This window comes from Armigeres subalbatus, chromosome 2 (genome assembly GCF_024139115.2).
Source record: "Armigeres subalbatus isolate Guangzhou_Male chromosome 2, GZ_Asu_2, whole genome shotgun sequence".
Classification (NCBI taxonomy): Eukaryota; Metazoa; Arthropoda; class Insecta; order Diptera; family Culicidae; genus Armigeres; species Armigeres subalbatus.
Window position 1 is genome coordinate 430,295,331 of NC_085140.1, and position 27,879 is coordinate 430,323,209.

The following is a 27,879-nucleotide window of genomic DNA, read 5'->3' on the forward strand; positions in this document are numbered from 1 at the left end:
GAGATGATTCTCGTCCTGAGGCGGGATGCTGATCAGAAAAGTTCTGAGTACAAAAAGTTGACGGAGGAGATCCTGGGTGATAGGGTACAAGTACGAGCCCTATGCCAAGTCTCGAATATCCAGTGCAAGGGTCTGGATGAAGAAACCCAGGCCAGAGACCTGGTCGACGCACTGAGAGATCAGTGCAATGTCAAGATCCAGGAATCCGTGGTTCAGCTACGCAAAAGCCGAGGCCAAGAAGGTAATGGATAAAGCTAAACTGAAAGTGGGTTGGTCGGTATGCCCGCTGAGCATAAGCCAACCGCTTCAGGCCTGCTTCAGGTGTCTTGGCAACGGCCATGAATCCTATGACTGGCTCTGATCGCAGTAAGCTATGCCGTAAGTGTGGATCTAAAGGCCACCAAGCTCGCACCTGGCAGGCCGCACCAATATGTCTGATCTGTTCTCCAGGTACAGACAATGAGACACCTTACTGATGTACAGGCCTGTCCGGCCTCTAGAAGGGTCCAGACACGCAGCTAAACACAGCTAAACCTTAAGCACTGCGAGGCTACTCAACTGCTGCTACAACAGTCGGTTGCCGAGTGTAAAGCTGATGTAGCCTCGCTGTCCGATCCTTACCGCATCCCTGCTGGAAACAGACAAGTCCAAAATGGCGGCCATGGAGTATAGTGCAGTTTACTAGGGTAGTCGATATTCCTGCAGCGAAACTAACTGGTTTAAAACCATTAGCTGGAGCAGGCGACTTCAATGCATGGGCAGTGGACTGTGGATCCCGGTTCACCAACGCTAGAGGTCATACCCTGCTAGAGTCGCTAGCGGTATTGAACTTATAGTCCTGCTGAACGAAGGCCAGTGCCAAGGGGTGATTCATGTATCGATGTGACCTTCTGCAGCGCGGGATAGACGGTGGAGCCAAAATGGAAGGTGACCATCAGGAAATTCGTTTTATAGTCCGGGAACCCCCGTCACAACCACAAGGCGGGTCGGCAATGCCGATCTAGGATGGCGTATCTTGCAGTTCAACCCAGAACTCTTGGAGGAATCACTACGATGGGAAGGACGAACAACGAGATTAAGTGGCGACGAGTTATCTCGATATACTAACCCGTGCATGTGATGTGACGATGCTTAGGAGGACCAAACCTCCCGGAAATCGACAACCAGCGTACTGGTGGTTGCAGATTCTTCTAGATCTTCGTAGAACCTGTCTTCGAGCTAAAAGAAGATTGCGACGTGCTAGATCAAACGTTGAAAAGGTCAACAGACGCCGGGTGTTCCAGACAGCGAGCAGTGCTCTGAACTACAATAGCATTTATTGTACGTCTATTAGAACAACAATATGGCAATTTAATTGGTATGATATAAGAACAACAGAGTTTGATGTTTAAAAATAAAATGAATTGTATTTTTATGACATTTTATTGCGACTCTATTGCATTTTTTATCCGGAAAGCCTCCCGAAATCCAAAACAAATTTCACTAGAGTTTTTGAGCACAACTATCATTTTTATTATTTCACGCATGCTGTGACGCAGCAAAGCTGAAAAAATAAAAATAAAATGACGGTTGTGCGTTGCCTTCGTATTGAATCAGGTGCCCTTGAAAATGCGAGTGAAATTAGTTTTGGATTCCGGGAGGAGATTGTCCTTAATGTACATTAATGTGGGAGCAGGTCATTTGGCATAAAGTCTTTTGGCATAAGGTCATTTGGCGTAAAGGCCATTTGGCATATCTGACATTTGGAATAATTGTGAACAGAGTCATTTTTGTTTGGTGTTCTAAATTGGTTGCTGGTGGTAAGTGGTGCAGGAAAGAAACGGTATGGTGAATATAACACTGGTCGATAATAATATTGAGAAAGAAAGCTTGCACTAGCAGAGTATAAAGCATTGATAATTGTTATTTCTCCATTGGATTCATGGTTTGCCTGGTGAAAAGCAATGTTTATTAATCAAGGCAATGGTAAATATGATACCTTCTTGAAAGGTACGCGTTTGCTTTGAAATATGGCAATGGTGGATGTGATCTCTTCTCTAAAAGTAGGCGCTTTCCCGGATGAGGAAAATGGTGAATGTGATTCCTTCTTTAAAAGAAAGCAATTGCTCGAAATAAGGCAAAGGTGGATAAGATCCCTTCTTTAAAAGTAGACGCTTGCCCGTATCAAGGAAATGGTGGATGTGATCCTTTCTCTTAAAGTAGGCGCTTGCCCGGATTAAGGCAATAGTGAATGTGATTCCTTCTTTAAAAGTAGGCAATTGCTCGGAATAAGGCAATGTTGGAAGTAAAGCCTTCTTAAAAAGAAGACACTTGCCCGGATTAAGGCAATGGTGGATGTGATCCCTTTTTTAAAAGTAGGCGCTTGCCCGGATTAAGGCTATGGTGGAAGTGATTCCTTCTTTAAAAGTAGGTGATTTCTCAGAAAAAAGCAATGGTGGATGTGAACCCTTCTTTAAAAAAGGAAAGTTTGATGCGATCTCTTCTCGGAGAGAAGACGCTTGACCGGATTAGGGCAATGGTGGATGTGATTCTTTCATAAAAACTAAGCGTTTGCCCGGGTTATGGAAATAGCGGATGTGATCCTCCTCTTTTGAAGTAGGCACTCGCTCGGATTAAGGCAAAAGTGGATGTGATCCTTTCTTTAACAATAGGCGCTGGCCCAGGATTAAGCAATGGTGGGTGTGATACCTTCTTTAAAAGTAGGCGTTTGCTCGGTGTAAAGCAGTGATACATGAGATTACTATTTATTCATTTAGACTAAGGCCGAAGTGGCCTGTGTGGTATATGAGAGTCTTCTCCATTCTGCTCAGTTCATTGCTACACGTCGCCAACCACGCAGTCTACGGGGGTCCGCAAGTCATCTTCCATCTGATCGATCCACCTTGCCCGCTGCGCACCTCGCCTTCTTGTGCCCGTCGAATCGTTGTCGAGAACCATTTTCACCGGGTTACTGTCCGACATTCTGGCTACGTGCCAGGCCCACCGCAGTCGTCCGATTTTCGCGGTGTGAACGATGGATGGTTCTCCCAGCAGCTCATGCAACTCATGGTTCATTCGCCTCCTTCACGAACCGTACTTCATCACCCCAACATAGATGGTACGCAGCACTTGATGCATAGGATCTCTTCGTTAAATGTAGGTCTTTGCCGGATTAAGGCAATAGCTACTGGGATCTCTTCTTTAAAAGTGGGCGCTTGCCCAAATTAAGGCAATGCACAGTGTGCAAATTCGAGCCAAAAAACGGACGCAATTCAACCACGGTATGTACATATCTGGAGATTACCTTAAAAAAATCACAAAAATCTAAAGAATCTGAAGGTGCCGACCCCTTTGCCGTTAGAGTACTGGAAGTGTCCTATTTTGTCCAATTTCCAATATGTTCACATCAATCGAAAAGACAGGGAAAACCTTGACTTGTGTTATGGAAATATCATAATAGGCCTCCCATATATTTTTGAACACGGCTAAGTGTCTCATTTTGTCTAATACCCCCTACAAAATGCTTCAGATGATACACATTTAAAGATTCGAGGAGATCATCAAATGAGTTACGGTCAGTTATGGAATTCAGGACGATGAAATAGTGTTATCCTCGGACAATTCACTTGGAATCTGTTTAGTGTGTTTTTTTGTCTGATGCCCCCTATAATTTAAAAATATTTTCAAAAGTATAACATCAAATCAATTTTTATTTTAGGAAAATGTACTAAGATCATTGAAGACTATTGTAGGCATATCAAAAGGCTATTCCTATTATGATATTTCCATAACACAAGTCAAGGTTTTCCCTGTCTTTTCGATTGATGTGAACATATGTATTAGCAAAATCCTCTATTTGTAGGGGAAATTGGACAAAATAGGACACTTCCAGTACTCTAACGGCAAAGGGGTCGGCACCTTCAGATTCTTTGGATTTTTGTGATTTTTTTAAGGTAATCTCCAGATATGTACATACCGTGGTTGAATTGCGTCCGTTTTTTGGCTCGAATTTGCACACTGTGAATGGTGGATGTTATTCCTTTTCGTAAATGAAGGTGCTTGTCGGGTTAAGGCAGTGTGATCCCTTCTTTAAAAGTAGGCGTTTGCCTAGAACCAGGTAATGGTGGATTTGACCGCTTCTTTGAGGGTGAGCGTTTGCCTGGAACAAGGCAATCGTGGAAGCGATCCCTCCTTCAAAAGTAGGCGCTTACCTAGATTAAGGTATCATTACATTGGGGTATGGATACTCAGAAGTAGTGCGTAACGATGTAAATTCGGCCATATCGCCAGGCTCAGTACAGCACTGAAGCTGACAATATGGCGTCCCTAACCCCGAATCGCAAGGTGTCAGGCGTGCCTAGGGGATGAATGTCCTGTGGGGTGACACAATTAGCTAGGTCTTTAACGGAGCCTGTGGAGGTTCCACAGAGTGAGGGCTGCTGCGGTGGCAAGCGTATCACTAGACTGGCCCAGGAAACAAAAAGTTGTCGAATTCCACGGGCCACCCTCCCCCCCAGGATTGCGTCTTTGGGTGAGAAAATCAATCAATCAAAATTTTAGCTCAATCGCTTGTTGCATAAGCTGGCGCATTTGATTTGAATTTTCTATGGCGATTTCAGCCAAAATATATGAGAAAATACACCTCCATCACTCATTCGATCTGGAAATTGGTTTTGATTGCTCGATTGAGCTCAGAATTGCAAAAACGACAGTTGGTATGCTACAGAACAATTTCACAGAACATTGTATGATGATTAAATGAACTTTTATATAGTTTTCGGCTGATACGATTCGACCAATAAATCCAAAAATACACAATTCAGCTCCTAATAAATCTGCCGACAGCTAAGTAAAAGTTCATTTAATCATCGTACAACGTTTTGTGAAATTTTACTGGAACATACCAACTGTCGTTTTTGCAATTCTGAGCTCAATCGAGCAATCAGAACCAATTTCCAGATCGAATAAGTGACGGGGGAGTATTTTGTCATATATTTTGGCTGAAATCCCCATACAAACTTCAAACCAAATGTGTCAGCTTATGCAACAAGCGATTGAGCTGAAATGTTGAGAGATTAATTTTCTCACCCAAAGACACACTCCCGGGGGGGTGCTCCGTGCAATTCGACGACATTTTTTTCGCCCCATACTAAGCTAGGCCAGTCTAGTACCCATACACCCCCAAGTAGTACACATGTAGTACAAGCGAATGGGAGCTTGGGGTATTACATGTAATACCCCCACAGAGTGAGGTACTGAATGTATGGGTGAGCACTCAAGTAAACCTCGCGTGGTACACATAGTTGGTAGTGATAGAATGACTGAGGCCTAGTGAGGCCTGGCAGGAGTGTCGGGGGGGCAGATACCTCTGCGGCATCTCAGAATTGGGGGAAACGAAAGACTGACGTGCCGGGTGTTCCACGCCCAAAACGATGCACAGGATGTGCACAAAGGTGAAACAAATGGAAGATGGGGGTATTTCAACCACCACGGAGTGTGGTACTAAATGTCAGAAGACTGGTGCAAGCGAATGGGACTGAAAGTATGAGCGTGCATACAAGTAAGCCTTGCATGGTACGGATGGTCAATGGTCATAGGGGTGACAGTGGGTGCTACCCGGAGTGGTGCGCAAGGAGTGTCCCTGATTGGCAGGGAAGCGCGTGAGAGTAGGGCATTAATACCCTCATGGAGTAATTGGGTTTCCATAGGCAGTAGATTGTTTGGCGTCAATTTTGAGTTTTCGTGGCAGACAGTCGTGGTTGGGGTTGCAGAAATTCTGCTTGGCCCGCCCCTTCCACTCCACCCTGTTTGCCTCTACAGGACGAAGAGAATGAATGAGTCTTCCTCGTAGCTGAGATTGGAGCTACATAGGAGCCACCAACATAGGGTTTCCTCCGGCTTGGTAGACAAGTGGTGCCACCCTGTTGCAGGACGGGGTGATCACCATATTGATTGAGGACTATCCTGCCGTTATACGCATAATTGTCTCATGTATATAGGAAATCCTAGCAAACATGGGACAAACATGCGTATGACGGCAGTATCTGTGTTGTAAGATGCCAGCATGGGGTACCTCCTGCAGGGTACCTGCAAGATTCTTGCTGTTATTAGAGAGGCATAGGCTTGTTCGTTTATTTGGAAGGCTCAGGCGTGTATAACACTTTACGGAGTCAAAATTCTTTGTGAAATTTACAATCACTATCACATTAGGGAAAGTCCACAAATTACGTAATGCTTAGAGGGGAGGGGGGGTTGAGCGAAGTGTGATGGTCCCAACAAAATTTTGAGATGTTTCATATAAAAAGTGTGACATAGGGGGAGGGGGTTGAAAATGCCCAATTTTTGTGTTACGTGATTAATGGATCTTTCTTTATTAAGTTAGTGCCATAGGGGTAGAAGCCAACGTACTCGTTTGGTGAACAGTTGCTCCGTACTGGAAGCCTAACTGTTCCTCGAGCAGGATGTTAAGATTCTCGGCAGACATAGTTTTCTCTATAGGAGTAGTGGAACATGGTATCTCTCTCTCTGATTCATTACAATCTTCCCTGTTAAAAGAAATTTGGCACAAAATCACGAATTTTATCAATCTCTGCACACAATATTTGTCACAAAACTGTTTTAGCAATCCTTCTTGTAAACTTGCAATAACATTCGTTTATTTTTGTGAGCTGATAAAATGACGACATATTTCGGCGACCCTGTCTGTAAAAGTTATAAAACGGTCTTTAGAGCCATTGTTGTCTAATGGGATCAAAGATGGAATTGGCCAAGGCTTGGATTTAAGAATTTCTGTCAATTTCCAGAACACATTAACACAGCCTGGAAGAGAACAAATCTTGATAGAAAAAATCTTTATTCCAGGTCCATTATTCTGGGCTGGATGATTTTTGTCAAGCAATTGCAACGTGTCTTAAGCGCAGGTAGCCCAGTGTGTTGGTACCAGAGCCTAAAATATTCATCTTCATGAAGCAACTTCGGTCCGAATTTTGACAAACATCGCATGAATATTCAAAACATAGAATGACATAGTCAGACAACTACTTCACGAACTCATTCATTCGACTGTCACTGAATGTGTTTACTATGTGCAGAAAAAAACATAATTATCATTGTTTATGTTGATGTTTACCACTGAAAGTGCCTCGCGGATGAAAATCGGATTCAGTCCTGTGTGATAAATCACTTTACTCATTTGAAACGTGTTCAGATTTCAGATAATTTATCAATTTTTAAAATGTGCATAAATATTCAATGACTAATATTCAACTGAATATTGACTGTCCAGAGCCGACTATGAATGTGTCGGAAGTGAACTGACAAATGAAGAAAAATGGACTTCACTAAAAATTTTCGATTATTTTACACTCTGGTTGGTACTGCCTGCGAATGGCATTTCATAAACCGGTCAAATCTTTGATGAGTGTATCAATTGTTAGGGTTTTGCTTACCAGCGGAGCTATTGGGACGTATAGTTCACTGGCCTGGGACAGCGCCTCTTGGATGGCGTGCAGCCGATCGTCGATTTCTTGCGGTGTTGTCAGATGACGCTGGTATCCATGTTGTTGTCGATGCATCTTTGGAGGGACTGCCAATGCAAATAAACCGAAGAACCTACTTTCGCCACCACCGGATAGTGATCGGAGCTGAGCTCCTGGTAGACGACCGGCTGTAAGATGTGATCGCTTATGTTAGTTATGTACAGGTCAATTGTTGCATGAACTCCTGACCGACTCAGCCGAGTGACCAGACTCAGAATTGTGTAGTGGCCTTCTTCCATGTCGTTGCTCCAGATGATACCGTTCCGATTGCTGCGACTGTTGCCCCAAGTCATCGGCAATGATATACTGACCATGTCTCCACGTTAGCTTGACGATGTTCTTCCGTGCGTTGTCACATGTCACATGACACATGCCATAAACGAGTTGCTGTCAGTTATGTATGACCAAATCCAGTCATATGTGAGTAGTTGTTAGCAAATCGATCTGGATGGAGCAGATAATGCTGGAGCTTGAACCAACGCAACTGTCGCTGCCAGTCGTTTGTGCGATTATAACGGTGGGATTATAACGATTATAAGTTTAAGCTGGTAGTACACTGTGTGACATTGTGGTGAGCTGTTCGATATTGCTCCCAGTCAACGATGGTGTAATTTATGACGCCGACCAGCTTCAGATCCTTCCAGGTGGTGGAGCCGTGCTCCATATGGACCAACTGGCTTCAGGCCGCAACTTCCGAGCTCTGCTTGGAGCTCCTTCTCCTTCATATTTTTTTTTCTTCCTAAACAATGGAGGGGGAATCTGCTCAACAGACATCCTGGGTTGACCAGGAAGTGCTGGGTTAGGGGCCACCTCCAATGAGGGAGGCAGGACTGCATCCCCGACCAGCTAAACCGTTTCCATTGCCGCCAAGCCCATCGTCCCTTCGGTACAACCAGAAAGTAATGCTTCAAAGGGGGGCCAGTGCATAACGCACCCTCGAGATTAGCTGCGTGTCCTTGCAGCATCGAACATCGTGACTCGCTTTTTTAGAAGAACACCATGGTATCGTGCCAGCGCATTGCCGGCTTTCCAGGTGGCCTTACTGCTTCCCTCTGCACGACTGGTATCAAGAATGATGATGCAGCGTGCACCCCAAATTGACCTTTCTGCGATAGGGCCTATTCGCCAGCACACAGAGGGACTTGCCGACGCGGTGCCTACGCCTGCCCCAGCCTTGACGAGGACCCCTTTCCGTCCTCGGGCTCGGAACCCGCCCGGTTGACCGACGCCGCGAAAGTGACGATACCATGTTGTTCTTCACGCGGCTACTTGTTCGATAAAAGGATCGAGTTCGACCACAGGGCACCGGTATGACCCATGAAGCCGACTCCGAACCCTTGGACCACCTCTTATTTGCGCCTGAACTAGCCATTCCTCGAGTCCACGCGCCACGTTCTGTGTAGCTCCGAGACGATTTGGACGATAGCCGATAAAACGGCGTTCCAGCCAACTTCATCTTTACACATCCTCCGGACTAGGTTGTCCACCAGTGTCCAGACCACATGTGGCAAGCATGTGGTCGCGCATTGTGCGAAAACGCGGGCACACGAACAACACGTGTTCCGCCGTTTCCTCTAAACCTACGCACACCGGACACTCGGGCGAGGCCGAGTGTCCGAACCGGTGTAGGTACTGTCTGAAGCAACCATGGCCTGTAAGGACCTGGGTCAGGTGGAAAGTGATTTCCCCATAGCGCCTCTTGACCCACGTACCTATCTCTGGTATCAATCTATGTGTCCATCTACCCTTAGTGGAACTGTCCCACGCACGCTGCCATTTGACCATTGAGGCCAACCTGACAGTCCTACGGATGCCTCTCGTGCCGCGCATTTCGAAGCACTCTATGTCTTCACCGATAACGATGTCAATAGGCATCATACCGGTGATGACGCAAAGTGCATCGTGCGACACGGTACGGTACGCGCTCGCAACTCTTAGGCACATGAGCTTATACGTACTTTCTAACTTCGTTCAGTTGCCTGCTCTTATCACCGCTTGTTGCTCCGACTTTCGGTTTATAACAACAACCACCTCAGTCTTGTGGTGAGCCAGTTCTAACTTCCTGGAACTCATCCACTCCTCCACAATTGCGATCGAGTGGGCTGCAGTCAATTCCACCTCTTCGATCGATTCGCCGTAGACCTCCAGCGTAATATCGTCAGCGAAGCCGACGATTGCCACGCCCACCGGGAACTTCAACCTCAAGACACCGTCGTACATGACCCAAGCAACACCTCTTGTTTCTCAGTGAGTAACAACAACTGTGGTGTGACTTACTAAAGGTCTGACTTATGCACAACGCGTCGTATTTGGAACGCCTTTGTGACACAAAAAGCGCAAGAGGTGGAGCCTATTTGCAACATCTTGCGGCTACAATGAAAATAAAAACACAAAATCCAACCGGGAATCGAACCATGGACCTTGAGATTTGCAACCTTCTACTATAACCATCACACCAACAATTCTATTTGGAGATTCTGCTACAAGTGCACTACATAAACAACAAAGTCATTTGTAACTTCATTGTACCTTATATGGAACATGCAGGGACTGTCAAAAATAAAATACTGCTCGGCTGAGCTCAAAGTGTTGTGCAACATATCAGAAACATTGTCGTAACAGCAATGAACCGAAGTGTTATTAATTCTGCAACTTATCTGTTTTGTTTCTGATATGAAACACATCGAATTTTAAACCACCCAAGAAGTCAGATGGGTAGAATATTGCGACGCCACTTAAACGGAAATGAAACATTGTGATTTTCTGAAACTGGGAAGTGGCTATAATGTGACTCGATGTATTGCCAGTATCTTCAATGCAATTTATTAGGAACAAACACCTATTTGAAAGATGTTGCGCGTGTTGCTTGGGGACGTTCCATAACACCGGACCCAGTATGGAGCCTTACGGAACCCCTGAGGTTATGTCAACGCACTTCCGACCCGTCGTATACCAGTACTCGATTCTGGAAGTAGCTTCCGAGAATCTTGTACAGGTACTCGGGAATTCCAAGACGCAGGAGCGCATCTGCAATAGCTGCCCAACTGGCACTATTGAAAGCATTCCTCACGTCGAGTCACTACTGCACAATAGCGAACTCCCCTCCTCTTACGCTGGATAGCTATCTCCGCGGATTTGGTAACCGACAAGATAGCGTCTACGGTCGACTTACCCTTTCGGAAGCCAAACTGGTTACTCGATAGACCATCCGCACCCTCCGTGCGTATCAACAACCTGTTGAGGATGATCTTCTCGAGCACCTTCCCCGCCGTATCAAGCAGGCATATTGGTCTATATGCCGACGGATCCCCCGGTGGTTTTCCCGCCTTTGGCAATAGGACCAGCCTCTGCCTTTTCCATGCTACAGGGAAGACTCCCTCGTCCAGGCATCTCTGCATAACAGATCTGAACATCTCGGGAGCCTCGGCAATGGCCGCTTTGATGGCCAGGTTCGGAATACCATCCGGTCCTGGCGCCTTACCTACACTAAGGGACTGTGCAATCCCCACAAGTTCCGCCACCGTTACTCTTCCCTCGTCGGCCACCCTGGCCCGTGGCAGCTCCACCTTCTCCTTCATATCGTGGAGTCCTCAGTGTACTACTCATACTTGTGGACCTCGAGGAACTCCACGACAGACGGATTGATGATGATCCTTATTTGCCGGCATCACTTTCATGCCATCGATTTAGAGCAGAAAAATACATTTCAGCCCTTTCGCCACCATCTGGCTAATTTTTGGGCGCAAATCCGAATGATTGCCCTTCACAAACACAGCCGGTTGATCCGTGCTTGACAGAAGATGCTTGGAAGGGTTTCCCTCGCCTCCAATTGGGGTGTGCTTTGACACTTTGCTAGCGATTGTGCGAGGATGCGCGCGCGAAACACGGGTCTTTTTATACACAGGAAAAAATAAAGTAATGATCCGTATCTTGAATCAATCTGATGTCCGTGTTGAGGAAGCATGAACGGGATTGTTAATACTGAATTTTTAACTAAAAGAAAATGAGTTTCCAATAGTTTAACGTTGATAATCAATAGTACCAATAGATTTAATAAATTGCTGAAGAGTTTCCGAATCGATTGATAAACAGCATCAAAAATCCATCGAAAGATAAAAACGCTATTAGCGGTTGAAATCCCTCCTAATTTCGTGAGGATCTCGAAATTGAAAATTTTCGTTCCACACCATGTTTCCGAGCCTTCCGCTTAGACGTAGTTTACGTCAAAAACAAATTTACTAAATCGATTTTGAATCTACTAACAAAACCGTATCGGTTTTCGTGTTCACTAGCGGAAAAATTGATTTAAATGGAAGATGAAACTAAACCCTAAATAACGCTAAAGCTACGGGAGCATGAAACGAACATAAATCCACATTTTCCCGAACTAGCCCGGCAGAAAGCCATTTTCCAAGCCTGACAACATTCGAGCTCCTCTGCCGTTCACCTTCCTCACCATCCGAACGTGGTTTTCTTTGATGTTCGATGGAACTTGTTGTGACTTTTTGCTCAAAAGCATTACGTAGAAATTGATGGCCTAAATCCAATTAAGACAATGACGTTTAACCTAGTTAACCCAGGCGAACCAACTGAAATAACCGCAAAGCGTGTCGATGTCGGTCGTTCTCATCACAGGTTTATAGGCCTGACCAGAACCAGAACAAGAATGGCTCCGTCGTCGGTTTCGTCGGCTTCTATGACGTCTAGCGGGCAATCATTGTCACTCAGAAGTATGGGAAATTTTGCGTCATCAGTAGACTGACCCACAAATGTGGCACACACCAGAAACATGATTTTTGCAGTTTCATTGGCTTAGCTTTATGCACCCGATTTAATATTTTGTATTTATCGGGAGAAATAAATGCGAAAACAATATTTTCTTAGCAGGGAACATCGTAGAAGATTTCATTATGGCTGAGCACGTGATCTTAGTGCTAAGTTACTCTGGAACCCTCCTGGCGATGGTTTTAGCATATCTGGTGCCCTGAGAAGTTCATTTGTTTGTGCTTGATTTCAATTGAAGCATACATTTTATGAGGCATTTAACTTTCAAGTATCTTTTCACTAAAACTTTCTAAAGGACAAACCAATCTCGATCAAAGACAAGGATAAAGGACAAATCAGGAAACGGAACTAAGATTTCGTAATCTTCTTTATATGTACGTTAGATTAAGATTGTATTGAGATTCTATGCAAAATTGAAATCGTAAATATTCGAAGAAAAAAACATTATCATCAACGGAAGTTGGAAAATTTAACTTAATATTAATTTAATTATTCATAACAAGCTTTTAATTGGCAAATAGGTTCGGTTTTTCCCATTCCACTTATTTTCATGCGTGACCGCTACTGCTGATAATAATAAAAGGAAACAAATAAATTCACGGTTCCTGGTTTTCATGTGAACTTAAGTCCTAGATTTGTCACTGTATTAAAGCTGAATCAGTCTACTCAGCAGAGTGAGCTTTCGTTCGACCGAGTAAATTAGTTCTATCTATTTGGTTCCTCATTCGCACCTCAAGAGCGGAGCACAGCAGAGGAACAGTGTCAAGTCGCATTCCGTCCGAAAAATCTGGACAGAACAGATGAGAACCGGAAGCCAGGGTGCATTATTTCCGGATCATCATAAAGCACATCCTATTCATCATCACAATCTCGGCCGTTATGCGTTCGAATGCGTCCGGCCGCTACAATGATGTGCACAGGACTTTGATTAGGAAGGTACATCCATCACATATTTTCTCCACGGAGAATAAACCTCAGTTCAAGATATGCAGACAATTTTACTCAAATTGATTTATTCTGCGATATTGTTGATCTGTAAAACCGACTTAAGTATTAAATCCATCTTGGGTAGATATTTGCAGAGTGGTGAGGGTTACGCCATGCAATGCACACGCCAATGTGGTCCATTCAGTTACTATATAGGAGGAGAACGAAAACACGATGCAGCTCTGATGTACCGCACGTTAGAAGCAGAAACCGAAAATCATAATGGACTAAATCTGACAGGCTCTCCACATGCTGACTTTTTGGTAAAGCCTATTCGGACATAAGTATTCATTAGAGCTGTGATTCTACGCAACCTGGATCCGGAACCCGCGTCTGACCAACCGGATGATTCGTTGTTTCAGCCGTCCGAGCTGAACGGGATATACGCACAGTGCCAGTGTCAAATGCAAACCAGTGGAAAGTTCTACTTACCCAATCAGACATTTCGTGAGTGTCCGCATTCCTATGATGGTAATTTAAAATTAAAATTGTCGAAACAACGGATGATGCAACCATAAACATGATGCAGTTAAAATATGTGCCTGTGGGATAGATAAGAATAATATGGGAGAAATGAGATTAAATTGATGAATTGTGCATATGTGACATATATTTCAAAGATCGATGTATTTCGAAAATCGGTGCTCGGAAAAACGAGTAAAGAGAAAATATTAACAACTGGAAGTCCATTACACTTTTTTCCATCATCCTTTTACATATTTCTTCAAAAAGTGTATTAGTTTGGTGATTCATTCACAAAGCTCAAACTACAATTTCGGTTGTATTTCCGACTCACAATTTCCGTCAAACGCTGTTGAAAATGTTGCAGAAAATTTATTTTAATCTTCTTACCTTTCTCGTACAACAAAGTTGTACCGAAAGGTTATCATTTCACTCCAAAATCGAACTTTTTAAAGAAGTCTCGGAGACCCATGAGCTATGTTATATAAAAATCGACTCAGCTCGTCGAGCTGAACAAGCCAAGAACCACTGTCTTTTGGATGCTATGGAGGTTATGAGATAGTTCCAGCTCTCCTAAGGAGCTCAGAAGAGATTTCGGGACGATTCCGGTTGCTGAGATAACAACCGGAACTATACGCACGTCCTCCTGATACCACATCTGCTTCAACTCCTCCGCCAAGTCGTGGTACTTCGTTAGCTTGTTGGAGAATGTTGTTTGGACATTATGGTCTAGCGGTGCAGCAATGTCGATGAGGGTTACCCGCTTCCTCACTTTTGTCGTAGACCACAATATCGGGCCGATTGGCACGAATGAGGACATCCGTTATGATCTCACGATCTCAGTACAGCTTCACGAATCTATTTTCCAGAAACGGGACAGGCACATATTTGTAGTAGGCGACAAATTGGTTAACCAAGTTGTGCTTTAAAGCAAGCTGTTGGTGCACAATCTTGGCTACTTCGTTATGACGACCGAGATAAGCTGAATCAGCTAAGGCTGAACACCCGGACACGATATGTTCGATCGTCTCTCCTACTGAATTGCACTTCCTGTAGCGGTCCTCCACGTTTTCGTGCTATATATAGTGCCGATAGTTCTTCGTCGCTATTACCCGGTCCTGGATGGCTACCATGAATCCTTCTGTTTCTGAGAAGAGTTCACCCCGCACCAGCCACATATTCGACGCCGCTTTGTCGATATATTCCATCTCCAGTGCGTCCAATGGGGGTGCGTCCCATGCAACTCCTTCTGCTTCCACGATGCGATCATCTCGTCGACAGATTTGATGTCGCAATTCAGCTGATAGTCCTCCTGCGCCAGATGCAGGGCACTGAATCCGTGGTCAGCTTCACACACAGCGCGATAGATTTCGTGGCGGTTCTGGCTTTCCACGAAGTATCTTCGCAACTGCTGGATCTGGGAAACACATAGTGTTTGTATATCGGTGACGCCTCTTCCTCCTACTGTACGTGGCAGGGTGACTCTCTCAATGAACGATTTTGGATGGCGCATGCGATGCTTAGTGAACGCCACTCATACTGCTCGTTCTAACGCCTCCAAGTCAGTCTTGGTCCACTTCACCACCCCGTAACTGTATGTCAACAAGGGCACGGCAAACGTGTTTATCGCCTTCACCTTGTTGCCGGCCGAAAAGAGACTCTTTAAAATACCATTGACACGATGCAAAAACTTTTCCTGCAGCTTTTTCTTGATCATCGTATGGCGAATTTCTTTCAGTTGAAGGAAACCTAGGAACTTGTATGTTTCGCCTTCAACCATGTTTCGAATCTCCTCCTGGTCGTTGACGCGGAAACTGTCGGCATCAACCAGATGACCCCGGTCTAGATGTAGGGACACGGCAGGTATTTCCATCCATTGTCGTAGGGGTTAAAACCAACGAAAGCAACGTACATTTGCTAGAACTCCACTATAGCAGAACGTTTCTCCTGAGCTTACGATTTGGTACGTATGAGTTTTACAAAAAAGCGTCTCTTTTATTGGTTTTCGAGACTATGACGAACAGACGAAAATACCTGCCGTGTCCCTATGGATCGACATTTATCGATACCAAACTCCATCCGTATGTCGTTGCTGAATACCGTTACAAGCCGCAGAAATTGGTGCAGCTTCTCCACAGATTCCGCAAACAGCTTCAAGTTATCCATAAGGAAAGTGTGGGTAATGTTTGTACTCCTTTCCCCACTCTTCAAATGATAGCCACAGTTGTACTTGGCTGGGTTCAAAGTGTTCCGATCCTTCGGCAGAAGATAAGTGACACCCCTAGTGATGAATTCCGGTAGCTGCCCGGGGTTATCTAGTACCGTGTTGAAGCATTCCGCCATCCGCCCCTGGACTGTTGGGAGTTTTTTATACCAGAAATTATGCACAAAATCGAGTCCTGGTGTAGCCCGATTTCTGGTATACCGGGTAGCCTCACGTATGTCTTGGGCGGTCACGTTGATAGCGGTCATGACTCCAATTCCTCCACAATATCGCTCTTCTTCTGCCATCCACACCCCATCGCCGTTGTGTATGACGGGGTTCTCCCATAGATTGGACCAAAACTGCGTAACTTCTCCAATCTCCGGAAGGCCCTCGCCAAAGTCGGCTTTGTCGTTTCGGATGTGTTTGTAGAACTCCCTTTCGTTGGTGTTGAACATTCGATTTTGCTCCTTCCTCTTCGAACATTCTCCATAACGTCGCAGTAGCTTAGCAAGAGCATTCAACCGCTGTACATGGGTGTCGAGGATCTCAGTTATGTTCGCCTCGGTGAGATCATGGAGTTCTGTGGGTTTCACAATTTCAGCAGCATTCCAAACTAGCCTCGTTGATCGATTCCCCTGTTTGTACTGTGTTAAATCGATCAACTTTTGACCGCAGTGTGGCGATTAGGGTCTCCAGACGTCGCATCCACGTGGGTTTTTGTGCTTTAGGCCGTGCGCCTACATCACGTTCACCTTGAGGGAGCGTTCGCAATCCCAACGTTCTTGAAACAGCCACTGCAGCCGAATACACGATAAATTGCAGCTCCTCAAGGTTCTCCACGGTTTCCAAGTACTGTGGCAAAATATCCTAATTAAGAATGCTTACTGTAGTCGTCAACCGATAGGGGTACTGAAACTTGGGTATCCGGTGTCGGGACATGAAGTCTGTCCCACGGAAATGTGTACCGTCGTGCGGGGCTTCTTTTGATTCCGGGGGCTACTTTGGATTTTTGATTTTTTGAAAAAAATAAACGGAAAAAATACCAAATTTGAAACAGAAAGTTACCATTCAACTATCAACAAGACCCCCGATTGGTGATAATGACAATTTTATAGTAATTTTCGTTATAATTCTTGTTTTAAAATGTCCAAAGTAGCCCCTGATTTATCAAAAGAAGCCCCGCACGACGGTAACTGCTGTGCCCAAATGATAAGCTAGTTCGTCTTTCTATTGCTGTTGTTCCAATTCCACTGTTGATCCTGGAGCGGTGGATGCAATCGAATCGCGACGGTTACTTGCGATTGATGCACCCAACCCAACAGAACTCCTTCTCGACGTATCGCTCGATCTTGCCTCTTCCTCATCTCCTAGTTCCCTCTGCACTTCCCGCTTGATGTACTCTACATCTTCTGGAGTCAGCATATTTTGTGACATAATAGCTCTCTGGCGTGGGTAAAACTTGTTCTGGTCAAGCTGGGGTGCATACCGAGGGAACCTCTCATTGAACATCTCCAGCATCGCCGGTCTGCCTCCATCCTGGTGCAAACGTAGTAGCAACGGATCACGTACTGATTCATCTCCCTTGTCCACATGATCCGTTGCCGTCGGCGGCCCGCTAACGTGAGTGATTGACGTCGATCAACCACAGCAACATCAGCAGGTGCAGCTTTGCCTTGGTGATTTCTTCTGCTGCCGTTTCTGTTTTGCCTTGTCGGCACGGGCTGAGCCCGATGACTAGAGGGTCGCTGTTGCACCTCTTCTTCCACTAGCCGCTGGCCGCTCGCTCTGTCCCCCGTTGCAGAACCAGCTCCAGTAGAGCGTAACTCCATTATTATTATTATTATTATTATTGTTTACATGTTTATATTGTAACGATTAATATAGACGCGATTTTCGCTGAGTAATGGCTCTTGAGTATTCCTTTTGGCTATTTATTTATGCATTACCAGACTAAGGCCGGAGTGGCTGTGCAATACATAAAAATCTTCTCCATTCAGCTCGGTCCATGGCTGCACTTCGCCAACCACGCAGTCTGCGGAGGTTCCGCAAATCGTCCTCCACCTGATCTATCTACCTTGCCCGCTGTGCACCTCGCCTTCTTGTTCCCGTCGGATCGTTATCGTTATCGTTATCGTTACCGGATTACTGTCCGAAATTCTGGCTACGTCTCGGCCCACCGCAGTATTCCGATTTTCGCGGTGTGAACGATGGATGGTTCTCCCAACAGCTGATGCAACTCGTGGTTCATTCGCCTCCTCCACGTACCGTCTGCCATCTGCACCCCACCATAGATAGTACGCAACACTTTCCTTTCGAAAACTCCCAGTGCGCGTTGGTCCTCCACGAGCATCGTCCAGGTCTCGTGTCCGTAGAGAACTACCGGTCTTAAATGCGTTTTGTAGTTTGGTACGGTGGCGAACTCTATTCGATCGGAGCGTCTTGCGGAGTTCAAAGTTCGTACGATTTCCAGCCACTATGCGTCTCCGAATTTCTCTGCTTGTATCGTTATCGGTGGTCACCAGTGAGCCCAAGTACACGAATTTTTCAACCACCTCGATTTCGTCACCACCGGTAGAAACTCGTGGTGGGTGGCTTACATTGGCCTTTCTTGAGCCTCTTCCTATCATGTACTTCGTCTTCGACGTGTTGATGACTAGTCCAATCCGTTTAGCTTCGCTTTTCAGTCTGATGTAGGCTTCGCCCATCCTCTCAAAGTTACGTGCCATGATATCTATGTCGTCGGCGAAACCAAATAACTGGACGGACTTCGTGAAAATCGTACCACTCGTGTCAATCCCTGCCCTTCGCATTACTCCCTCCAAAGCGATGTTGAATAGCAGACATGAAAAGCCATCACCTTGCCGTAACCCTCTGCGGGTTTCGAAGGAACTCGAGAATGCCCCTGAAACTCGAACTACGCACATCACCCGATCCATCGTCGCTTTGATCAACCGTATCAGTTTATTGTGTTCGTTGTTCGTGCATTAGCTGCCGTAGCTGGTCCCGATCGATTGTATCATATGCGGCTTTGAAGTCGATAAATAGATGATGTGTACGGCGAACACCTGGTCTGTGGTAGAGCGTTCACCTATAAATCCCGCCTGGTACTGCCCCACGAACTCTCTTCTTCTCCTCAACTAACTGCTCACATTCGCCGTCATACCAGTCGTTTCTCTGATCCGGAGCCACCATACCTAGTGCAGCGGTTGCGGTGCCTCCAATGGCGGATCGAATATCTCTCCAGCCATCTTCAAGAGATGCTGCGCCTAGCTGCTCTTCCGTTGGGAGTGCCACTTCCAGCTGCTGCGCGTAGTCTTGGGCTAGTCTACCGTCTTGTAGCCGCCCAATGTTAAGCCGCGGCGGACGACTCCGACGCGTGTTGTACACCGTCGAAAGTTTTAAGCGCAGACATACTGCAACGAGGTAGTGGTCGGATTCAATATTCGCACTGCGGTAAGTGCGTACGTTCGTGATGTCGGAGAAGAATTTATCGTCGATTAGAACGTGGTCGATTTGGTTTTCCGTTACTTGATTGGGTGATTTCCATGTGGCCTTGTGGATATTCTTGCGGGGGAAGAAAGTGCTTCAGACTACCATTGCGCGGAAGGCTGCGAAGTTTATGCATCGTTGGCTGTTGTCGTTTGATACGGTATGCAGACTATCCGGTCCGATGACCGGTCTATACATTTCCTCCCTTTCTACCTGAGCGTTCATGTCACCGATGACGATTTTACGTCCCGCAGTGGGCATACATCGTATGTCTGCTCCAGCTGTGCATAGAACGCTTCTTTCTCGTCGTCGGGTCTTCCTTCGTGTGGGCTGTGCACGTTGATGATGCTATAGTTCAAGAAACGGCCTTTTATCCTCAGCATGCACGCACATCCTTGCGTTGATTGGTTGCCACCCAATCACGCGTTGGCGCGTCTTACCCAGCACTATGAAACCGGTTCCCAGCTCGTTGGTGGTGCCACAGCTTTGGTAGAAGGTAGCCGATCGATGCCCGCTTTTCCACACTTTCTGTCCTGTCCTGATTTCCTGCAGCGCTACGACGTCGAAGTTGCGGGGATGTAATTCATCGTAGATTATCCTGTCGCAACCTGCGAAGCTTAGCGACTTGCAGTTCCATGTTCCATGTTCCTTTTGGCTCTGTGGGATCTTTTTTCGACAGCGCTAAATAGGGAAGCGCTGCTATAATCAGTACAGACCCCATTCGATTTTGGCAACACGTTCGGAACATTTATGTTACCAAAATCGAATGGTTTTTGTTTTCTCATGATACTTCAACATTTATTAACTTTTTGTGACGCTAGACACACTATGACCCTTTTTTACGCGAATTTTAAAATCTAAACGTTTACACTACAATTTTTTCTATGTGAATTTTTTTTTTAAATTTTCGTCGATTTTGAGGTCTAATCAATTTTTTTCACGAAAATTTCGTTATCAAGACGTTTATCTTTTAAAAATTTGTTAAGCGTTTTTTTTTATTTTCCAAGTCAGTTTAAGGATATTAACCAATTTCTTAAAGAGGTTTACGATATTTACGTGGATTATAGGTAATATCAAAAATAAAACAAAAAAAATGTGTTGCAAAAATCGAATGTTGTCAACACCGAATGTTTCCAAAATCGAATGGGGTCTGTATAATGGGATATATACTATTCCCATACTAATTTCAAACGGCCTGTTGTAAGTCAATTTTGAATTCAAATCAGCTCGGATTTTAGGAGAATGGTATGAGCGTGGTGGAACAAAATCTATTTTCTGTACCACCCTAAATGTACATATTCAAACAACTTGATTAATAATTAAATCTCCCAAATTCTTCCATTTTTTCCTTATTCTCCGACTTTTGCTTTCACCAGTTACCGGAAATCAAGAAAAAATGGAAATGGAAAAACTTTGTTGGGTCTTTACTACTGGTAACTGGAAGAATCAGCAGATGTGTTGTTTCCGTGGTGTAGTGGTTATCACATCCGCCTAACACGCGGAAGGCCCCCGGTTCGATCCCGGGCGGAAACATATATTTTGTATATTCCTCAATAAGTCTAATTTATCAGTGGCTCGACTTCAAATGCTGTTAGTGGAATTTTTTTCACAAGGCCGTTACAAATCTCTATAAATAAAAATGAGTTTGAGACAATCAGTACTGGAAAAGCAAAGCTCCTTTTTCCATTTCAGGCGACCACAAAAAAGAATCGTGCGTTCTTCGATCAATTTCGTATGAAAGGCAGTCATGAAAGGATGTTGTGCTTTATTTTAAAATTTAAATTTCTAAATTGTTTTAATAGACATATACGAAAAAAATTACTACTCGATAAATTCAATAAAATCACTGAGTTGAAAGTGGTAATAAACACAAAAAATAAAGCAGATATTGCACTCTTTCATGCCCTGTAACGGAACAACATTTTTTTTTAGATTTTTGTGGCATGCCATTCATTCTTCGCGATTCTATAGATATTGAAAGGGGCTGATAGGGTTAAGGCAGGTATTTTCGTCTTTTCGTCATAGTCTCGAAAACCAATAAAGGAGACACTTTTTTGACAAACTCATTCGTATCAAATCTTAAGCTCAGGAGATACGTTCTGCTATAGTGAAGCTCTAGCGAATGGATGTTGCTTTCGATGGTTTTAGCCCCTATGACGATGGACGGAAATACCTGCCGTGTCCCTATGTAAACATCGCGTGACATCTCTCATTGAAAATGAGAAATTGCAGTACTGGAGGCAATATAACTCACAAACGGATGGACCGATTTGCAATAATTCCTTATTAATCAATTCGTCTTGGGATCAGCTATGTTCATAAAAATGGAAAGATAAAACATTCCACTGGGAAAGTTGAACATTAGGGTAACCGTACCCTTAGTGGAGGTACACAGATAGAAAAATCCACTGAAATTTATGCTAACGATGATGCACATAAATGGAACGCCATTATTTGCTTAATTCCACGCGTGATTTAGCTTAAATGAATACAATATTTGACGTGAATCGTCAATATTGCTTGTAAGTTGTAAGCAAACTTGTTAGGAAGAGGTCCATTTCCGCGTAGAATAGTGTAAATTTCCGCATCTCAAGTTTTACGCGCTGTTTACTTTTCATTATTTATTTCTGTGTAGCACCAATAGTGGAGGTAGTGGGGTTTTTATTAGTTTATCATATTTATACACATTACGATGGTTTCAGTTGATTCGCCGTGCTTGAAATATGCTGCAAAATGCAACTTATCTTAAGATTTTGCCTGAAAAACTATTGAAAACAATTATTTTCCTTAAGAAAATTGACTCCCTTGCACCTATAGTGGTGCAACTGTACCAATAGTGGCGAGTCTCATAAGAAACCAATGGATAGCACCACTATGGGAACCAAAATTAATTTTTGGTTCCACTAAAGGAACAGAGGGCGCTCAATGTTCAGAGCGACTGGAAGCGATTGGCCCAGGATCGAGTCCAGTGGAGAAGGATACTCCATTCGGCGTAGGTTCATCGAAGAGCTGTACTGCCGTTCTACGCGTAATTGTCCCATGTTACCTTTGCTGAAAAAATACAAACTCGAGTCAATTTGTCCCACTAATTTATAAAATCGATTCGATCTTAAAATTTAACTAATATTTTTGGGATTTTATGAGCGTAGGCAACACTTTTCCGGGACATAAAACGAATCCCTACTTATTTAAACGATTTTCAGCCTCTATTATTATCAGACAACAACTTTATTTTTTCAGTGGGACAAATTGACTCGAGTTTGAGATTTTTCATCAAGGGTAACATGGGACAATTATGCGTAGAAGGGCAGTGTAGCCCATCAAGTATCAAGTAAGTAAAGGAACAGTGTACCCATAGTGGTGCAATAAATATTTGGTAATTGTTGATGTTAAATGACATGTTTCTCAATTTTGTTAGCAAATTTATTAGTTTATCTATTGGCTAAGATATTGAATCTGTAAATTTCCCATAATTAGGGGAAATGTTCCGATCTCCATCTCACTGTACATATATCCATCTCGTCGCTAAACAAAAAAATACGGCACCAAATTCATCGCTTATTTTAGTCAACATGCGTGCTCACTGCTGGAAAAAATCACAAAATAATAAATGAAGTGGCGAACCGTTCCCCCATCAATTTAAAAAAAAAATCTTTTGTGGATCTACTAATACCTCCACTATTGGTACCGTTACCCTACTATGTTTTTATAAGTTCTGTAGAAAACCCCCACTGAAATCGATCGAGAGTGCGATGCCGACGATTGACATTTAGGGCGGAGAAAAAACCACCCGAGCAGGATCGGACAGGTTCGTCAAGTATTTAATAAAAATTATATCCTACTAGCTGACCCGGCGAACTTTGTCTTACCAAAATTTCAATATTTTGATACAATTCTATCGAAAAGATTGAGTTTTTATTTTCAGAGTATACCAGTTCCATCATAACATTTTTTCTTATAAATAGAAGAAGAAAACGAATATAAATTAGCAAAAAAAAATTTTGCAGGTTTAACAGAAACCCGACCATAGGGTATCTGTTCCATTATTAATAACATGCTCCTATATCAATAACATTCGCCAAACAGGCTATTTAGGTTCTAATTGTGTTGTTATCCTGAACTACTGAAAAAATCACAAAAATGAGAAATAAAACAATTTGCGCACCAATTATTTGTTTTTGAATGGTATTGATTTGGGTGCATGGTATGAATCCAAGAAGCATATAAGCCTATATGAATTATTTCTCAAAAATAATTTTTCATAATTTTTCAGACGTTCGGCAGGAAAGTTTATTGACCTTCCATGGAAATTTCCTTCGTAATCGCTTGTAAATCTTTCTAGTTGACCATAAAATTTTACACGGCTTATACTGCCTATGATCGCATATCAGTCCCATCTTTGCTGGATTTCTTATTCATATGGGACAACTATGCGATTGTGGGTAGTATATTTCTGTATCACCTCATTTAAAAAAAACAATTTTTCCCAGGAAGTTTTGATTTTTTCCTGGAATTCCTTAAAAAATTTGCAAGAAATATCTTTTAACGCTCAAAGGGCAGTTATGTAAGTGTTCTTTTACGAATAGAGGTGTGCGCCGCCGCGCCACGCCGCCGCCGCCGACAGTTTTTGGCACGGCGCCGCCGCCGACATTTTTGCGTCGGCGCGCCGCCGTTTAAAATTTTTCACGCCGCTGATCTATAATTTTTCACGCCGATTCAAATTTGAAGAAATTCGCAAAATTTTCAGTGGAAATTCCGAAGATTCAGTGGAATTTCCGTATAATTTACTGATAGGTTTCAACAACATTACGTTTAAACTCCAGAGGCTTTTTTGTGAAGATGCCATACAATTTCTTGTTAAAATTTCGAAAGGGTCTCCGTAAAAACTAAGCAAAGCTTCGTGTGAAAACTGCAAGGGATTTTCCGTTGATATCCAAAAAAATCTCATTGGAATTGAATTTTTGAACGGAAAAGAGTCGTTCGGCAAAAAGTCATTTGGCCGAAGACTGAAAGTTGTTTGGCCGAATACACTGGCCGGCATAATAAAGTGCCCACTTGCCGTTTTTCATACAAAATGGTCAACTTTGGAGCTCTAGATCTTGGGTTCCCGTGAACCGATTTGGCTGAAAATTTTACCAGAGCTCAGATATAACTTGAATTTTAACATATCTATGTTTCGAGCATATTGACTCACAGGGTTAAAAATTATTGCGGTAATACCAACGTGAATTTTTGGCAAAAATTGTTTTTCAAATACCTCGAAAACTACATCTCTAAGTGTACAGGTATATATAGCAAACTTTTTGTATTGGCAAAATACGCGTTTTTGCTGAATATGTCATCAGTCTACAACCTATAGAATTCAAGATATTTAAAAATAAATTTTTGCCAAAAATTCACTTTGGTAATACCGCAATAATTTTTAACCTGTGAATCAATATGGTCGAAACTTAGATATGTTAAAATTCAAGTTATATCTGAGCTCTGGTAAAATTTTCAGCCAAATCGGTTCACGGGAACCCGAGATCTAGAGCTCCAAAGTTGACCATTTTGTATGAAAAACGGCAAGTGGGCACTTTATTATGCCGGCCAGTGTATGTCGCTTAACCGAAAAGACTATTTGGTAAAAGCCTACACGCGCAAAGCTTGAGAGCAAATCGATAACTTGTTCTAAATCATCGATTATGTTCACTTAATTTGATATCTTGTAACGGTTAAAATAACAAAACGGATAGCAGAGAAATCTTACTGTGAAACCAAATTAAAAACTATTCCTGCTGTCGATGAAAACAAATCGAAAACTAATTTTGATATTGGTTTCCGACAACAAAATAAGCACACAGTTTGATATAAGTCGTATCATTCAATTTAGTAATATACAGCAATACGAGATGAAAATATGTTCTCATTATGTTTTCCGACTTTGCTAGGGTATGTAGCCTAAAGTTATTTGGCCATGAATGTCATTTGGTCGAGCAGTTCCTTTGGCTGAAAAAATCGGTTGGCCAAATAGCTCAATAGCCAAATATGGCCTTTCACCGAAATAGTCGTTTGGTCGAAAGAACATTCGGTCGAAAATGTCGTTCGGGACATTTTGGATATTTTGAAGCCATTGACAGGAGAATTTTTTGAATTTCACCTCGAAAATTTGATGAACTTCTCCAGAAAATCATTTTGCCACAATGACGTTTAGCCGAATAGGTTATTTGGCAGAAAATGTCGTTTGGCCGTAAGGGTTGTTTTGCAGAAAGGATATTTGTGAGCCAAATGACCATTCCTTCGGGCATTTTCGGTTAAATGATTTTTTCGGCCAAATTCCCGGTCCATTTCATCGGTACGTCGCTTTCGGTCAAACTACATTCTTGGTTAAACCATTTTCGACATGATAACAGTTTCGCTCAGTTCGGTGTAATGAGATTTGGTTAGATGACTTTTGGCTTAAAAGCCAGTATCGACTTAAAAAGTAGAGAGGTTACGAAATTTCGTTCAACGGTCGTTTGACAAAAAGGCATTTTGCCGTAAATGTCATTAGGCCAAACGGATGGATATTTTCGACTAAATTACCCGTTCAATTATTGACATTTGGCCTTATGACCTGTTGGCCCAAGCGATATTTTCGGACAAATGGCCCATTCTGTCAAACGATCATTTCAATCAAACGGCATTTTCGGGCTGAAGACCTATTCTGCCAAAAAGGGCAATTGACTTTTTCGGCCAAATTTGAAATTTCCTAAGATTTTTTATAGACAATACACTAGTCGTTCGATAACTGCAACATGTTTTCGTTTCACTTAGCGAATGCCATTCGATAACTGCGACACATTCTAGACGTCAAACGATTGTCAGACGACGTCAAATGAAATGCACCCGATTGTGCAGCGCAATGCAACTATCATCGACTTTTAAATCGTTTTGAAGTTCAGCTGTTCGAGAACTGCAAAACTGATGTAACTATCGAATTGCAGTTAAAAGCATTGTATTTAAATGACTTTCAGTTATCGAACATCTACTGTACAAAGAAATTCCCGTAAAAATCCAATGATTCCGAACAATTTTCCATTGAAATCCAAAAAAAATGTTTTTTAATTGAAATCTACATTTTGAACAATCCTTCAGACAAAATTCTAAAGAAATTTTCGTTCAAATTCCGTGAATATTCCAGAGAATTTTCCTTGAAAACAAAATTATCCGTCTTAATTATTCTAGACTGAGAAAGCAAACGTTAAAACACCCATTCTACCAGCCGTACTCTTCTACAAATATGAAGAATTGTCTGGGTGAATTTCGAAGAATACTAAACAATAATTTCCGAAGATTTTCCTGTAGAAGTTAAGAGCAATTTCTCGTGGAAACTCTGAAGTTTCTCATGTAAATTGCTACGAATTTGATGCTGAAATTACAAACAATTTTATTTGTTAATTCTAAAGAGCTTCTCTTGGTAATTCCGAAGATTTCTAGAAACTTCAAATTAGTTCCCGTGGAAAATCAGAAAAATATTCCCAATTTTAGGAAAAACTTATAGAATTTTAAGAAGAAGTTCATTAGATTTTTCATGCGAAATTTTAAAGATTTTTCCTTTGTAAATAAAAGTCTATCCCGAAAAAATGTATTTTTTTTAAGATGCGTAATTAAAAAATCGCCACGCCGATTCACGCCGCCGCCGCCGCCGGCTAAAATAGCTTTCGGCGTGACGCCGAAAACGCCGCCGCCGCCGACCAAAATTCTGACAAACGCCGCCGCCGACGAATATCGGACCGGCGCACACCTCTATTTACGAATTTGTTAATCTGAATCGAATAACACGGTTAAGTCTTAAGGTTTCTACAGATTTTTTTATATATAAAAATTGTTTTGAATTAAAACGGACTTTATCTTATTATTCCACTTGAATTTCATTTGAACTTTCAAGGGATCTCTTTTGGAAATTTTGACAGGAATTTTAATTGAGAACTATACTACACTTGTCATAAGACGAGTTAGTACAATCCCATTGAATTCCACCACTTAATTGTATCTTGACAGATACGTATTTCGACCTCAAATGTAAGGCCGTCTTCAGTGTCTCGTACTTGACTCGACTTGAAGAAACATCGTAGCAGACGCCATCAAAGTAGGACATCATGGGACATCGAACAAAGACGAGAGGAGGATTTTAACCTTCCTAATACATTAGAAAAAAGTTACACATTGTGCATTGGACCACATTTGGACCCAAGATTTCATCTCGATCACAAAAACTCAAATTTCAACCGATTTTCGATCTTTAGGCACCAAACGAAAGCTGTAGGTTCCAATAACAAGCCCACGGGACGATTCATCCAAATTGACCACTCTAGTCCCCGGGGAACCTGTGCTAAAGAGGTACTGTTTGAGCTTCTCCAAATTATCGAGTTTCGTGTTATGAAACATGAAATTGCTTGCAAATATGTACTC

At 43.1% G+C, this 27,879-nt stretch overlaps 1 protein-coding gene and 1 non-coding gene across 2 annotated transcripts in view; one reads left to right on the forward strand and one right to left on the reverse strand.

The window, feature by feature from the left end:
- The window catches only part of LOC134213562 (neuronal acetylcholine receptor subunit alpha-7-like), a 396,467-nt gene that overhangs the window by 29,285 nt on the left and 339,303 nt on the right, over positions 1-27,879 (reverse strand). Inside the window, exon 10 of the mRNA XM_062692714.1 lies at positions 13,722-13,831. Within this exon, the coding sequence (XP_062548698.1) occupies positions 13,722-13,831 (110 nt within the window). The remainder of the gene's footprint in view (positions 1-13,721; positions 13,832-27,879) is intronic.
- Positions 20,907-20,979, forward strand: Trnav-aac (transfer RNA valine (anticodon AAC)). Its single transcript has one exon. It is a non-coding gene; the product is annotated as a tRNA-Val (tRNA).